Source organism: Topomyia yanbarensis, chromosome 2 (genome assembly GCF_030247195.1).
Source record: "Topomyia yanbarensis strain Yona2022 chromosome 2, ASM3024719v1, whole genome shotgun sequence".
Taxonomy (NCBI): Eukaryota; Metazoa; Arthropoda; class Insecta; order Diptera; family Culicidae; genus Topomyia; species Topomyia yanbarensis.
The window spans coordinates 119,214,350-119,227,997 of NC_080671.1; the positions used below are offsets into that span (position 1 = coordinate 119,214,350).

Consider the following 13,648-nt stretch of genomic DNA (forward strand, 5'->3'; position numbering starts at 1 on the left):
TTTAGGTATTTTTACAAGTTTCTAACCATCGGATGTAAATGTAACGGAACAAATATTTAAATAAAATAAATATACTTAATTTGTATTATGTAATAAACCAAAAATGTATTTCTCGAACAACATTGCTTTAATTTTCTCAATTTGATATTCGTCTCCTGGCAATCAATGATTAATTACAAACAGAATTTAACATACATATACACGTTCTATCTGTCTCTACCCCTGACTGTAGCTGTTTATGTTTAGCTTCAACGATACCATAGATTTACACGCTGAGCTTTGTCTAATACTCGGACCAAGACAATGTGGTTTTCTGAAAGCAAAGTTCTAGATACAGTTTTCACATAGGGCTTCCCGAAAATTTCCACAACGCAATCTGCAGAAGATTCCTCGGTAAGACTGGATTCATACAATTTCTTCCTGCGACGAGTGTGTTTTTCTGCTACCAGCGATTCTACTACCTTCGATCCCGTTCCCTTTTTCACCGAGAGCGTCATTGTGTAGGGTCAGAATATCAGACGAGTAAAAAGACTGTCTTCGTAAGGAGATCATCCATCCCCCTTTCTGCTGATACAAATTTAATTTGACGATACTATTCGCTCGAATGTGCCTGCTAGATTTTTCCCAAGTTTTCTGTAGTGAAAAAAAAATTCGTGTTCAATTGCTGTAGATTGTTTCAAACAAACCGCGTCTTTCTTTCGTGAGAATGAGATCAGATTTACACGCATCCGGTTTTTTTCTATACCAATCAACAAAACCTGGATGCTGATATTGGAGAAATCTTCAAATTTCAATTGTAGAGATCATCCGCGAAGGACAGTCGTGAAGTCTTCAACATTCAACATCATTGAAGTACAGCAGAAACATTAGAAGTGCCAGTTGCCTTCCTTGGGGCATTTATTGATGTTAAAGTAAATGTGGGTGCCTGACAATCTCTATCCCTCGATCCGTGAGGTATCTACAAAAATATTGAATCCAAATACCTGCATTTCAAAGATTGTTTTATCATGGTTCAATTTATCAAAAGCGGCAGATTGGTTGGTGTAAATAACAGCAAAATAATCGCGATCTTCCATACTCTCTATTATGTAAGATATTGTAGGATGTTATACACAGATGGTTAGTTGCTGTCAAATGTTCTGCCGCGAAGCCAGGTTGATCTTCACTACAATATTGCTGGCAGAGAGCCAGTTACAGTTGGGTAAAGCCATGTCAAATCATACGCAAAATTTTCTTACCGATTTTGAAGTAAATTTGATTGCATAGGGAACAGGGTTTCGTCAGAACTGGATCAAAATTTTCCAAACGGGCCACTCAAAATATGTGAAATTACAATTTCAATTGAAAACTAATTTTTCAAAAAAATATGGCAAAATCTAATCCTGATAGATATCTCGTAAAACAAATTCTCACAAGTTTCCTATCTCATGCCTCCACGCGAGTCTAAGTCTATTGATGACATTTGGTCCTTAGACCGGCGACGACTGGGTGCTATCAGCCTTCTGCCGATAGTAGCAGAATGAGAGGGTGCGAACAGATCTAGTCGATGAAACATTGCCGTAAAAATGAATAGTTGATCGGAAATTAGCCCCAATACGACTAATCTGACTAGTTTCATCGATGATAGAGAAGAAGTAACAAATTCCGTCTAAATACTGTTTCAATAAATAGTGATCCGGCCCATTACGCAGATAGGATTAGCTTACCTAGGCAATACTCCCACGGTCGGCTGTGTGGAGTTCAAATTGCTTTTGTTTAGGAAACATAGGATACTCTCGGTAGCCGGCTGCCCAGAGTTTAAAAAGAACCAAAAACTAAACAAAATCTTTTCTTTTTCGAGTCATCGTGCACTCGAAGACTAACTAAACAACTACCTAATAAAATATGCTTTATAGGTCGCATCGCTTGCTTGGAGCGAATCATAGGCCTGATACCCTTCCAAACTACCAACTCCGCGACACCTATGGAAGAGTCTGATGAATCGTCGTCCTTCCGTTAAGTAGGTGAAGCATCAACACTTCCTGTCTACCTTATCCTTTATCCTTCCCCGTGAACGATGAAGATGGGGGCGGTCGGCAATGAAGGTTATCATGCTGTTGAGGGTTTAATGTGGCTCGGATTGGTATGAATTCCTACTTGCCATTTTCTAAGCAACTCTTATTAGATAATCAGCAGTCAAACATGATGAATTCAATGTGCAATCCGCCAAAATCATCGTCACAACGCAACGCAACGCAACCGGATTGAATGAGTAAACAGCTCGCTTGCGTTGTTGCGAACCTGCATGGACCACTATGGCTGTTGCAGCTTTGATCGTATTATCAAACGATAATTAATGGAAGCGCGCCAAGCAAGTGCGGTAAACATTTATTCAGCCTATAATTTTGAATTCAATGCGATGAGATATACATATTGATACGTCAATCGATTGCAATTAATGTAGGCTACAATTAACTCAAGATATTTTTTTAAAATTGATTGAATTTTTTTAAAGAAATCATAGAAATTCGGAGAAGTTTAATTAAAATTTTGCGTATAGCCAATATCTTCGAATTCAACTAAACGACATATTTTCAATTAATTTCAAAAACGTTTTTCCATAAATGGTGCCCCAAATTCGGTTACCTATTTCTGCGTTAATTTACCGAAACAATTAACACTTCCGAGTTGGCTGAAGGTTTAAGCAGATTCGAATTCCTCTAGTAGATTTAGAAATCACCATTTGTAATAGTTATGGGACAAATTGAAGGTAGAAGGAAGCATCTTTTACATTTTTTAGGATAAATGAATTGCGTAATCTATGTGTGGTGCAATTTTGCGTGATAATCTCACTTGGAATCAGCATAGAAACAACATTCAGTTTGCAACTGAAGTTGAATTTAAATCTAAAATAACTGAATGAATGCGCTGCACCGAGCGAATGAATGTCGAACCAAAACAAATAAAACATACCTTTCAGTACGGCGGGCTTGAATTGTATGTCGGTCCAAGAATTTCTGGGCTCTGAACACGTCATAGCAACAATTTAGCACTGGCTGGAAAATTACTCACATTAATTTTCGTGTGCAATGTTTTGGCATACCATAATGCTCACTACTGTTCTGATTCGTGCACATTCAGCAGTCGATTTTGTTTGTGTAAAATGTTGTGTTGCCGGTTAACTGAAAATAATCCGAAAGCATCAGCCACTCTCGCTGTGAAAGATAAGCTTTCTCGTAAGAACTTTTGCATTGGCCACGCGAATTCAACTAATAATCATGTTTATGCTTGCGCCATTGATCGATCAAATGCGTCTCGTGCTGGAAGATAATCAATTAGTTTTGGAATTTGCGTTTCGACTTTGTCTCACCCGAATCTGACACTAACTTAGAGCCGGACTAAGTTAGCGCCCGATTGACCCTAGCTCCGAAAACGAAGATGCTGTTTGTGTTGCTAGGCAAGCCCCTTGTCAAGCGTGATTTCCCGAAGGAAAATTTGTTCTGCTTAAACTGATGAGATATACTGAAATCGAAGCTTGCTTTTGGTTAAGCAAACCAATAGAATATGCATTACGCTATTTTCTTCTTGAGTAGGAAAAATTTGGGTAAAAATCAATTGTTCTCCACTAAGGAGAAAATTGGGTAAACCACGAGCAAAAGCCCTGATTCTAAGGTAGTGTCAGATTCTGATGAGACGAAGCCGAAACGAAAATTCCACGACAAATTTAGTTATAGGTTTTGTATACTTCACTCGGTTTTTACCCATATTTGTACCATTAGGGAGAAATGTATATAGATAATCAATATTCATTATAAGAAATGATAAAAATTCCCCACCTCTGGACTAGATTAAAAAAAACGACTTCATGAATTAATGAAGGTGACCGTTTTCCTCGTAATTTGACATACTTTCTGATATTTTTGCATTAGAACCATATGTTGTCAATATATATTTCATTCTGAGATAATAATTTTAGTTTTACACCACAACAAAATATTACCATACTTATTTAGTTTCAAACTGTATCATTGTATCTTTCTAGCCGTAGAATCTCAACCAAGAATGCCCATCGACGAAGCACAGCAGAAAACTCAGCAGCAGCAGCAAACTCAGCAGACCCAATCGCAGCTATACCCGACTGACCACCCGAAGGCGCCATCGAAGCCCCGCTTGAACGAAGACGAAGAAGAGGACGAAGATGACGAGGACGACGATGACGATGATGACGACGGAGCGGGGACGGGTGGCGATCCTACCGATGGGGCCCGCAGTTACTCCAGTACGCAGGTGGCCTCGACCGGCGGTGGGTTCTTCGAGGAAGATGAAGAGGACGAGGAGGACGAAATCGAGGAACACTCCGAACTGCGGCAATTGTTTGCGCCGATAAGTGAGTATTTGCAGTTGCAGCAGTCGGTTGGCTTCCGGAAGGCACTGATTAGCTCTTTTATCATACTTGCAGTTGATGCACAAGCGCAGAGCGAAGACGAGGAAGACGGGGACTACATTCCGGATGAGGAGGTGAAAAAGACTATTATGGTAGGGAGCGACTTTCAGGCGGCAATACCGGAAGGTCTGTGTCGGTATGATGACGCGTTGCCTTACGAGAACGAGGACAAGTTGCTCTGGAATCCGACGGTGCTGAATGAGGATCTAATAGAAGAATACCTGCTTAAGATAGCGAACGGGGCCAGTAGTAATACGGGGAATCCTCAGACAAATAGCGTTTTTTCGATACCGCTTGGAAAACATTTGCGGGATGATGAACAGGGACTCTATCTGCTACAGCAATGTGGACACAACATTGACGAGGCTCTAAGGAGGAAGCGAATACACGCTGTTCCGGTGGCTGAGCAACAGATGAGCATTTGGTCGGAGGAAGAGTGTCGGAATTTTGAAAACGGATTGCGGATTCATGGGAAGGATTTTCATATGATTCAACAATCGAAGGTAAATATGCGTAATGATACCAAACCACCACTTCGTTTCTAACAGAAAATTTCGATTAGGTTCGCACCCGATCCGTGGGAGAATTGGTGCAATTTTATTACCTATGGAAAAAAACCGAACGACACGACCTGTTCGCTAGCAAAACGCGGCTGGAAAAGAAAAAGTACAATCTCCATCCAGGATTAACGGATCACATGGATCGCTTCCTGGAGGAGCAGGAGAATAGCACCGGATTTGGTGATAGGAGTTCGTCACCGGGCTTCAACAGTCTGTACAGTGGTACGTCGGAAGCGAAACGTAGCCGACTAATGGATTCGAAGGGTGAGTATGACGGTGGCAGCTATTAATTTTGTCGAATGCTTTCCGCTGTGAATTGGTATAGGGAACATCACGGCATACCTACGCACAATTTCGTTTTTTTTTTCTCTCTCGAATGCACTCATAGGAAGAGGAGAAGCACTTAATTATACACCATATCCATTATCATTAATTCTGAGATCATAGCACATCATAGCGTACCAGAGAAGGTTGGTCCCTTGGTAGTATGGATGGATTAATAACTGCCTCAATATTGGGCTCCGAAGACGCTAGAAATGTACTTTAAACATACTATTCTTCAAATTTAAAAAACGACTATACTTTGGTTCAATAGTCGTTTGTCAATTATAGTTATAGTCGCCGCCAACACAGAATAGGGATGAACCTTCGTCACTGAGTGTTATCGTACATACTATGTTCTAACCTTATGTGTGTGTGTGCTTATGTGTTTATGATTCCGTCCGTTTGAAAACTGTGTTCCCTCTTTTTTCTCCTATACCATGCGTTCAATCAAAAACAAATTTAAAAATACAATCAGCAAGCACAGGATCATCAAAGAGGTCTTCGTCAGCGCTGTGACTTTCCGCTCTCCCCGGCACTCCGGCAGAGGGATAAATTTAGTATTTACAACAGCTTCTAGATAAACACCATGCACAGCAGACATTTGCGCAAAGGGTATGAAAACTAGTGCTACTTACGACATAAGAAAGTGTACAGCTTGCACACTTCACTGCACAGGACAGGGTTTGGCCTTCGTCGGGGAAGGTAATTGGAAAAAATGCAAACTCTTTTATTGCTTCGCTGATTGCAAATAGCAATCTTTTTGCAAGAGAAATCTATTTAACTTATTTTGTTAGCATTGACTCAGTTTTATTGACATGTTTATAAGAGCTGAAGAGTATTCGTAAATGTAGGTGGGCCATAAATCGATTTGAATTTTGTGGGATCAACGGAAATCTTTTTTTGGTATTCGGAAAAAATGACCATATTTTCATTTATTCGTATTACTATCGTTTTTCCTAAATGGCGAAGTCGCAACAAGCAAAAGTAATTGTATTGTAAATTATAAATGTTACATCAAAATTGTCCAAATTATCTCCGTATCATGAACAATACAAAATAACTAAAACTCCAATTGCTTTTTTATTGATCGAACATATCCGATGGCTTGACAATTCCAACCGTAAAATAAAGATGTATTTAATTTTTTATTGAGATATTTTTGTCGCAGGAAAATTTGAGAAATTCTAGAATGTTTTCACTGTTCAATTACTCGATTGTTTACGTAGTATCAGAACCGATCGAGTTGAGGTTTTTCAGTGCAACTGTAATCCTTTATTTTAACCTATCATTCGTAAGGGAAAATAAATTTATAATGGCCATCCTATTCCATTCCGCATTGTAATAAAGATTGGTGAGTGATGTTAGAGACATAATCGCAATGCAGTAGAATACACTTTAAACGGCAACAGAGCTTGGAATCAGCTTTTTTTTTTATTTGATTATTTCTTTTATATCCAAAAACCGTTCATTGTAATGCCATGGGACACTACTTGGGGGGGGGGGGGGGGAAGGGGAGGAGTTGCTTCTCTAATCTTCCGGTCATCACATCGCATGCTTTGGTATTGTTAGTATGAATAACAAACATGAAGATGTGACACAAGGCGCCAACAGCGCACTAAAATCTTGTCAATCCTATTTTTCATTGGATTGTCTGCTCTAAATATATCACCAGGGGACCATTCATAAATGATGTTGGATATTGACAATAGGGGAAGAGCGTCACGTAACGAGATAAAAACTAAAAATGAATTTTAGACGTATCAGCGGATCAGGGATAAAAAACGAACAACATTGCTTATGAATGGCCCCCACACAAAGAATATTCCATAACGAATATCACGTAACATCGGTGACAGAGCATTGGGATCAAGGCCAAGTCCCCCCTGGGTCGTGCAAAACTGAGAAGCAACATCAATTTAGGCACAGATAGCAAACGTCCATTTATTTTCATTTTGTTTTGTTTTGTCTTTTCATTTGTTTCTCCTGCTATGATGCCTAAATCGATCGAGCGTGACGGCCAAGGAAACGGAAAGCCAGTGGCCCGAACAGACCAGGAACAGGAGGGAGGACTACGAACAAGGGAACGGACAACAGAGGAGAAATCGTTTACCTATTATAACTACGATGCTAATCACAATTATTTTGCTTTTCTTGTTTCGTTTCAGCAAACCAAAATCTATACGGACTAGCACATACGAACAGTTAGGCTTTGTAGGTTCTCATCTTGACATAGTCTAGATGGGCGGATGAACGTCTGCCAGGGGGTGGGCTGAGAAATGACAATGACACTGTACGAGAGGGCGCTGGGCCTGTGGCCTTCGACTGGCATGGTCCATTCTCATTGATTCGGAAGTCTTCTTGGCTGGTTGGTAGATATGTGCTCCTACTTGCAAGTTGATCAATTCGCTTGGGTGGGGGACATGTGGATCCTACTAGTTGTCGACTCTTTTGATCGTGAGTATGAGGCTAGTTCAGGAAAGGAGTGCAGGACTGGCACCTAAGAGATAGTTGATTATTCAGAACTTGTTCTTATGATTATTAAACTCGATCAAGCACACCGGCTCTCAGAAATGATAAGCAACCCTTTCGGGTCGGTGTGGTCTGTTCGAATCGAACCAGGCGGACATTCGTTTCGAGCAAACTTTATGTGGATAAATATTGCTTACGCCTTTATTGGCAGAGATTCTTTTTAACGAAATCCTAAAATACCTTCACTGGTATAGCTACTCAGGATAATAATAATAGAAAAAGTAAGGGTTTGCCTGGTCCATAATGTAATGAATATGTATATTGACTAGAACAGGGATAATCGAGTTATGTTATAAGATAGAGAAGAAGCAGCACAGTTGTAGGAAAAGTATTCGCGAGTAAGGACTAATAATACTGTTAGTATGTTTACCGTTTCAATTAATAGTCGATTGATCCGCTTCGGACCTAGGAGACAAAAAGGAGATTAGGAAGAGACAGAAGCGGATTCAATGCGAAATTTGCCAATATGACGTTGACCTCAAGGCGATGGTAGGATGATTTTCCATAGGATGACAGACTAGATGACACGACGTTACACGCTCTAAACATGCGCCAAATAGTTTGTATGTATGTATGAATGTAAGCTCGTATGTATGCCTGTATGCATGGATGTGTATAGGACCAATGTATCCCTGAGCAATATGGAAGGACACCTCTGAGCCGCCAAAACGCTCATGGGAAGCCATGTGCGCGGTCGTAGGTGTGACCATAAAGCACTGCACACACTGTCAAGTGCAACGGATAGACGATAGGTGTACAGTTAATGCACATAGGTTGCAGAAATAGGCTGTTGAGACAGCCCGATTGCACACTGATAAATAACAATAACAATAACAATAACAATAACAATAACAATAACAATAACAATAACAATAACAATAACAATAACAATAACAATAACAATAACAATAACAATAACAATAACAATAACAATAACAATAACAATAACAATAACAATAACAATAACAATAACAATAACAATAACAATAACAATAACAATAACAATAACAATAACAATAACAATAACAATAACAATAACAATAACAATAACAATAACAATAACAATAACAATAACAATAACAATAACAATAACAATAACAATAACAATAACAATAACAATAACAATAACAATAACAATAACAATAACAATAACAATAACAATAACAATAACAATAACAATAACAATAACAATAACAATAACAATAACAATAACAATAACAATAACAATAACAATAACAATAACAATAACAATAACAATAACAATAACAATAACAATAACAATAACAATAACAATAACAATAACAATAACAATAACAATAACAATAACAATAACAATAACAATAACAATAACAATAACAATAACAATAACAATAACAATAACAATAACAATAACAATAACAATAACAATAACAATAACAATAACAATAACAATAACAATAACAATAACAATAACAATAACAATAACAATAACAATAACAATAACAATAACAATAACAATAACAATAACAATAACAATAACAATAACAATAACAATAACAATAACAATAACAATAACAATAACAATAACAATAACAATAACAATAACAATAACAATAACAATAACAATAACAATAACAATAACAATAACAATAACAATAACAATAACAATAACAATAACAATAACAATAACAATAACAATAACAATAACAATAACAATAACAATAACAATAACAATAACAATAACAATAACAATAACAATAACAATAACAATAACAATAACAATAACAATAACAATAACAATAACAATAACAATAACAATAACAATAACAATAACAATAACAATAACAATAACAATAACAATAACAATAACAATAACAATAACAATAACAATAACAATAACAATAACAATAACAATAACAATAACAATAACAATAACAATAACAATAACAATAACAATAACAATAACAATAACAATAACAATAACAATAACAATAACAATAACAATAACAATAACAATAACAATAACAATAACAATAACAATAACAATAACAATAACAATAACAATAACAATAACAATAACAATAACAATAACAATAACAATAACAATAACAATAACAATAACAATAACAATAACAATAACAATAACAATAACAATAACAATAACAATAACAATAAAAACCGTTCATTGTAATGCCATGGGACACTACTTACTAACAACGCGGCTCTAAAATTTCCTCCTAGTTACTAAGTGACGTGACTGTGAGAATATGGCCCAAAATATTTATTCGCCGGTCGAATAGTGAACGACCATTTTTGCGTATTTTTTCGTTGTTCATAGTAGTCGTTCATAGGGTGATGGGCCCATTTTCGCCATATTCTATTATCTATTATTTCTTGCCATTTGAAGCCGTTGAGAGCAGTGTCTGCCATCTTTGTTCAGCGCATTGAGTCAAATGGTAGCGCAACAATAAGGGCACTCGAATCGAATTAGTGAGGCACCCTGCTTAGTATGGCGAAAATAGGTACTTTACCCTACTAAAGAATTAGTGTGGTGAGCCTATTGAAACCTTTTAGACTACGTACTAGTTTGAACCACTTTTAAGAGAAGTTTTATTTTCTATCTGCAAGTGTACATGAAGTAACAACGGTAATTGACACCACAGTATTTGCATTGAGAACGATCGTTAAATAGTGAAAACTGTGCGAGTTTATCGTAAGAATATGGCACGCATTCGGCGCTTACAAACAAGACAATCCGTAATTTCGTGAAGAATTTCTTTGAGTACGGGTCTGTAGCAACCCCCCTCCCCCCAACTTCTATTTTCAACAACACGGGGCACCTTACCACACCGCAGCCGCTACAATCAAGTTCTTGCAGAGCAAAATCCAAAGACGCGTTGTCTTTAAAATTGGTGATTTCGAATGGCCTCCTTGTTATCTGGATTTAACGGTACCAGACTTTTTTCCCGTGGGGTTACTTGACAAGTAAAGTTTATTCTAGCAAACCTAAGACGAACTCAAAGCTAATATACGAGCTGAAATTGAAAGTAGCTGCGATTAAGCCCGAAATGCAGTCCAAATGCCCGCAAAAGAGCTGCTTTTTGTGTATCATTTAATCGGGGTGGTCATTTAATCGACGTTGTATTCTAAATCTGGTTTGTAATAAATGGCATAAAATATCCTAAAAAACTTGTTTACTTGTGAAAATCGGGTGAAAATGGCGAAGTTGTTCAATGTTTAAATAGAATACATCCAGCTGGCGCACCCTGCATAAAGCTGTTATAACGCATACATGCATTAAGGATCCAATTTTTTGCTTAAGGGGGGCGTCTAGTGTAAAGTGCTCAAAACGAAAGTTATTTCGTTTTACGATTTGCAAGGTAACAATGGATCTTTTGTGTAATGTTAAGATCTATTTATACATTTATCGTTCAGGAAAAAAAATATTTTCAGTCATACAAAGCCACACATACGAGCGTTCGAAGAGTGGACGTCTAACCATTTCCACGTCGAGGAGGAAAATTGTCTGTAACAGGAAATTCAATAAGATTTGTTAAGCTTAGACTTGTAGTCCATCGTTGAACCAAAATTAGAAAAAAAAAGTTTGCGTTTCGGAAAATGGCTTCACAAAAACCGAAAAACCTCATATTTTGCTGTAAAATTCGCTCACTTTTGTTCAAATAATAGCGAGAAAAAAAAATTTGATCAGTTTTCTGTGCGTCATCGACAGGATACACATATTGTGCATTCTCATAAAAAATCAAGTCAATTCATTGATTAGTTATCGTGTTCGCCAATTTGAATAACGCGGTTTCGAGAAAAAACGCAATTGACGACGGAAAAAAATATTTTCATATATCTTCGTTATGTTGCAATATTATTGAGAACTGATAAAACTTATCGATTTAGACTGTCTTTGGCTACGTTTTTCGCACAATTGGACTATTGTAAATATTCTAGGAGAATTGTATTGAACATTGGAAGGTCAAAATTGAGCAGCTTCTAGCACTGCAAGGGAAGCACCTATTTTTTGAAAAAAGCCTTTTAGTGTTTCTTGATTCCACCGTTTTCAAGGAAAAATAGTTTTGAAACCCTACATGCACTAAAAAAAAGTTTGGCATGAAAGGGTTAGAGGGTGTTCCACATCAAATTGCATCACGAAATAAAACGCTGTGGAAAATGACCCATTGGGTATTTTCTCTTGAAAATTTAGGTAGAAGTAGTTTAGAGTGTATTACTTACACTCAATTTTTATCGCGGTCAGTTTTCGAAAATTGTTGCCGATTGATTCCACCGTTTTCAAGGAAAAATAGTTTTGAAACCCTACATGCACTAAAAAAAAGTTTGGCATGAAAGGGTTAGAGGGTGTTCCACATCAAATTGCATCACGAAATAAAACGCTGTGGAAAATGACCCATTGGGTATTTTCTCTTGAAAATTTAGGTAGAAGTAGTTTAGAGTGTATTACTTACACTCAATTTTTATCGCGGTCAGTTTTCGAAAATTGTTGCCGATTGACTAACACTTTTTCTGGGTTACCACAAAACCAATAAAATTATAATTTCTACGCAGAATTCTTCTTCGGAAAATTTTTAACAAGGCTTAATTTTTTCAGCGCGCTGGGGGTCCGGACCCCCTCTGAAATTTTTCTACTAGTTGAAAAATTTCAAATTAGTTTCAATTTTATATTAGTTTCAAACCCAAAATCATTCTAAACCAAACTTGACCAACCAACCTGATATTCATTCAATAAGGTTATTACTTATTACGAATTGTACAATGTTCATTTAAAAATCGAATTTTCTGATCCCTCCCGAAATTTTTTTCTGGATCCTGTTCAGTCCACGTCCGTTTCCTGTTCAGTTCACGTCCGTTTCTGTGGATAATGATTAATTTGTAATTGTATTTAAAAACTATTTTGAATTTGCAATGGCGCAAAAAAGTGCAAAACGAAACGATAGTTGCTGATGCACATGGTGAAAGAACAACAAATTAACAAACACACAACTTTTCACTGTAATTATAAACGGTTTGACCTAGATATTGTACATTCGCGAGCATTTACCCCTTGCGGCTACCCGCACTTCAACAATTCCGCTTTTTTTTCTCAGCTCTAAGCCAAACCAATAACAAAATAAATCCTTTTTATCGACTCTTTCGCCAAATTTACACGATGATAGAGCAAGCAATCAAATTCCACTACTCACCTTCAACACCTTGACCACCTCGGGTGGGAACTGCATCAGGGCCGTACTGGAGATGCGCCGGTAGATGCGGTCGACGAAAATGCCCGCCCGGATGGCATGAGCCACCGAACGAAACTTGGGCTTTTCGTCCGTCCGTTTCCGGGTCGTGGCAAGCTGCCGGGTAAAGGTGGAAGCCAACCATTCCCGTACCTCCGGTGGAACGGCATCCGGTTGCACCTCGGACAGTTCATCGTCTTCGTCAGCCAGGCGCCTGTTGTTGGCGGTGGAATTTGTTGGTTCCACGGATTCGTAGTTTGCAAACAACAATCGTGTTGAACGAACGCGAGGGTGGGGAAAGAGAAGAGATGGAAAAAAGTTTGAATTAGTAAAACTTTCCCCGTAGATAAGTTGCTGGAGGATGAAGGGAACTGGGAAACTAAACTAAAATTAATTGGAGCGAATTGTGAACAGAACTCGGTGGAGGTTAGTTTAAAATAAGAATTAGAGCAGCGCAATATTGCCGAGGAGTGACTTTGCTTGATAATTGAAACAAGTCGCATTCCAACTACACGCGCTACTTGCAAAGCGTAGAGGTTAGTCGCTTATCGTGTGTTTGTCTAAGTTCATTCGCAAATGGCTGAACTTTT

General features: G+C 37.6%; 2 protein-coding genes across 16 annotated transcripts in view; one reads left to right on the top strand and one right to left on the bottom strand.

The window, feature by feature from the left end:
• The window catches only part of LOC131679406 (mesoderm induction early response protein 1), a 51,403-nt gene extending 45,024 nt beyond the window's left edge, over window positions 1-6,379 (top strand). For all 4 annotated transcript variants that reach the window (XM_058960136.1, XM_058960138.1, XM_058960135.1 and 1 more), the window contains 4 exons: window positions 4,022-4,366; window positions 4,439-4,926; window positions 4,986-5,247; window positions 5,783-6,379. In XM_058960136.1, coding sequence (XP_058816119.1) covers window positions 4,042-4,366; window positions 4,439-4,926; window positions 4,986-5,247; window positions 5,783-5,823 — 1,116 coding nt within the window. In that variant the 5' untranslated portion in view covers window positions 4,022-4,041 and the 3' untranslated portion in view covers window positions 5,824-6,379. The remainder of the gene's footprint in view (window positions 1-4,021; window positions 4,367-4,438; window positions 4,927-4,985; window positions 5,248-5,782) is intronic.
• Window positions 1-13,648, bottom strand: part of LOC131679398 (dual specificity calcium/calmodulin-dependent 3',5'-cyclic nucleotide phosphodiesterase 1-like) — a 796,874-nt gene that overhangs the window by 28,974 nt on the left and 754,252 nt on the right. For all 12 annotated transcript variants that reach the window (XM_058960126.1, XM_058960115.1, XM_058960125.1 and 9 more), the window contains one exon: window positions 13,023-13,272. In XM_058960126.1, the coding sequence (XP_058816109.1) occupies window positions 13,023-13,272 (250 nt within the window). The remainder of the gene's footprint in view (window positions 1-13,022; window positions 13,273-13,648) is intronic.